Source organism: Apium graveolens, chromosome 3 (assembly GCF_009905375.1).
Source record: "Apium graveolens cultivar Ventura chromosome 3, ASM990537v1, whole genome shotgun sequence".
NCBI lineage: Eukaryota > Viridiplantae > Streptophyta > Magnoliopsida > Apiales > Apiaceae > Apium > Apium graveolens.
In genome coordinates this window covers 271232801-271236256 of record NC_133649.1, presented here as the reverse complement: position 1 = coordinate 271236256, position 3456 = coordinate 271232801, and the positions used below count along the sequence as shown (strand labels likewise).

Below are 3456 nucleotides of genomic sequence, written 5' to 3'. Positions count from 1 at the left end.
GATTGGTTTTTATACAAACACTTTTTGGTATTTGGTTGTAGATAATGAAGTTGCTAGTTTTTATACAAGAAGTATTTGGTTAGGCTAAAGGATTTATACAGTTAGGTTGGGACATCAGTTTTTCTTTTGGTGTATGTAAACTAGCAGCTATAGGGTCAACTCGCAGCTCCAAGCTGATGAATATTTATCATAACCGTATATTGAATTTGGATTATTATGATATATATGTATAATCCTGTATAAAGTATTGTGGATTTTGAGTTTAGTTATTGCCTTAATTATAAATTTTTGGATGGGCATTTGGTTTATAAAAATTTGGATATGTAATATGTATTGTATATTTGTAAACCTTTTTCAGAGGAAATTATTAGAATAGAAAGAATCATGATTTGGAGATTTAGAATTTAGGACAGATATTGCCAATTTTTTCATGAAATTGTAGCAACTTCGCGACATTATATGTCACAATCGCAAGCAATTTACGACAATATATATCACAAGCAGACGCAACTAAACGATAGTATTTGTCACTAACATAGGCAACTTGACGACATCATTTGTCATAGTTTTTAACAAATTAAAAAAAATTAATGCTAAAATCGGTCTTAAATTTAAGCAACTTTTCAACATTAGATGGTCATAACTGCTGGAGTTATATAAGAATTTAGGATAAAGTTTTCGTCACAAATACGATATGATATAAATATTTAGCACATATTGATACATATCTTGTCAGAATCCCTGAAAATCCTCCCTAAATATCCTCTAGAATATATTGTATAATTATAATGATATTGTTGGCAATACTTACCATATATATTTTAGGGTTGTATAGGATGTTGCTGTAATATACACTATATATATACATTGTAAAGAATACACAATAAATATATGAGAATTATTCTTCCCTGTAATACAAGCACAGAAGCACAGAACCGATTGTTCTCTAATCTGTCTATATTTTTCTAGTTGGTATCAGAGCAAGGTTCTCTCTACATATCGTTGTAAACCATCATGGTGAATACAAGTACAGACTCCTATCTTGAATCCTCAATGGGTGGATCTATTGTCTCCTCGGTGAATGCTCCAACAATGAATGTGATGATGCCTTCGGAACCGATGTCAATTCCTGGCGGAATCAAATTGAAAGGAGGTTCTAACTATGATGTTTGGTCTCAGTTTGTTACTATGTTTATTGTTGGGAGAGGTAAAAAAGGATTTATTACTGGTACTAATAAGCAACCCGTTGTTGGTGATATAACCTATAATAAATGGGTCATGGACGATGCTATCGTAAAAGGATGGCTTATCAATTCTATGGAAACTGATGTCATGATGTTGTTCATACGTCTACCCACTTCAAAGGCGGTCTGGGATGCTGCAAGTCGCACCTTTTTTGAAGGTGCTGATAAATCAATCATCTATGATTTATCTCGAAAGGCAATGTCCACAAAGCAAGGGGGGAGACCAATTGCAACGTACTATTCAGATCTGAAGTTTCTTTGGCAGGAACTTGATCATCGTAAACCCATCACGTTTACTTAAGCGGAGGTTATTAAGGTACGATTGACTGAAATTGAGGAAGAGCGTGTTTATGTATTTCTTGCAGGTCTGGATGGCACATATGATTCTATTCGAGGAGAAATCCTACGCACTGATCCTCTTCCTAGCACTGAAGTTGTGTTCTTAACACTACGAAGGGAAGAGCAGCGTCGTAATACAATGCTGAGTCAGGGAGATGTATCTGAGGTTGCTATGGTAGCTAAAAGATATGCTCAGTCTCCTCTTTCTCAACAAAATTCTACAATGGCAGAGCTTGGGAAGTGTTCTTATTGTGGCAGTAACAAACATCTCATCGAGTCGTGTTTCGAGAAGAATGGATACCCAGACTGGTGGAATGAACATAAAGAAAGGTTGAGGTCCAGAGGCAAGGGGAAAGTGGCTTTGTGTGCATCATCTCCTCAGCCTGGTGGAAAATCCGGTACTAGCTCATGATTCTGTAGTTGGTTCCACTCCTCACTCTATAGTTGGTTCAGCTCTTGTTCAAGAGTCAGGTAATTAAGGTAAGGCATTAGTTGATACTAATTTGGCAAGGGATAATGGTTGGATTCTTGACTCTGGTGCTACGAATCATATGACTTTTGATTCGTCTCTCTTACATGATCATTGTTTGCCTAATTGTTCCACTATTGTCAATGCAAATGGAGTTTCATATCCTGTAACTGGAGCTGGAAGAGTTGATTTAACTCAATCTCTATCTTTAGAACATACTTTGTTGATTCCTAATCTCTCTAACAACTTGCTTTCTGTACCACAAGTTACTTCACAATTAAAATGTTTAGTATTAATATATCCAAATTTTTGTCTTCTCCAGGATATCAACAACGGGGAGATAATTGAGCGTCGTACTAAGAGAGAGGGTTTATACTATGTTGATAATATATGTACAAGCCTCGCCATGTATGCAAAAGGTTCTATTTATTCTAATGAAAAGGATCAAAGTTGGTTATGACATCGACGTTGGGGTCATGTCTCATTTGGCTATCTAGCGTATTTGTTTCCATCTTTATTTTCTGAATGTACTCCTTCAGACTTTCATTGTCAAACATGTATTTTGGCAAAGAGCCATCGTATGTGTTATCCACTTAGCCCTAATAAAAAGAGTACGCCTTTTTTATTGGTTCATTCAGATGTTTGGGGACCATCTCCCACTACAACTACTTCAGGTTTTCATTGGTTTGTCATATTTGTTGATGATTGTACTCGTATGACTTGGCTTTACTTGATGAAACAAAAAAGTGAAGTAGCAGGGCTTTTTCAAAATTTTCATAATATGATCAAGACACAATTTTCTGGTAATTTACAAGTTCTACGTTCTGATAATGGTGGAGAGTTTGTAAATAAGTTTTTGAAAGGTTATTTTAAAGAACATGGAATTCTTCATGAAACTACTTGTGTTGACACCCCACAGCAAAATGGTGTGGCTGAAAGAAAAAATAGGCAATTACTTGAAATTATACGTGCAAGTTTAATTGGTGCCAATATGAAACCACAATGGTGGGAAGAAGCCATTACCACTGTTGTTCACCTTCTCAATCGTGTTCCAACACGTATTCTGCAGTTTCAAACACCATTGGATAAACTTGCTTCTTTTGTCGACATTCCATCTTCTCTTACTATTCCTCCCCGTGTGTTTGGATGCGTTGCTTTTGTGAATTTACAGAAACATTTACGCAGCAAGCTTGACCCATGTGCTTTGAAATGTGTTTTTGTGGGTTATCAACCGTTCAAAAAGGGATATCGATGTTATCATCCTCCGATACAGGAAATTTTATGTTTCTATGGATGTTACTTTTTCTGAACAAGAGATGTTTTACAACTCATCAGTATCAAATTCATCTCTTCCGGGAGGGAGTCATCATGTTGAAGAGGTGAATTGGATGGAGTTATTACCAG

The 3456-nt window shown here is 36.0% G+C and overlaps 1 protein-coding gene across 1 annotated transcript; it reads left to right on the top strand.

The window, feature by feature from the left end:
• Nucleotides 1–1053: 1053 nt before the first annotated feature.
• Nucleotides 1054–1995, top strand: LOC141715012 (uncharacterized). Its single transcript, XM_074518500.1, has 2 exons — nt 1054–1522; nt 1610–1995. The coding sequence occupies exons 1-2, from the start codon at nt 1054–1056 to the stop codon at nt 1993–1995; spliced, it is 855 nt and encodes a 284-aa protein (XP_074374601.1).
• Nucleotides 1996–3456: the final 1461 nt, after the last annotated feature.

Bases quoted from the DNA above. Each gene is read 5' to 3' on its own strand.
- LOC141715012 (XM_074518500.1), top strand. From the start codon at position 1,054: ATGGGTGGATCTATTGTCTCCTCGGTGAATGCTCCAACAATGAATGTG. The intron at 1,523-1,609 runs GTAAACCCATCA...TATTTCTTGCAG, and splicing joins TTGGCAGGAACTTGATCATC to GTCTGGATGGCACATATGAT.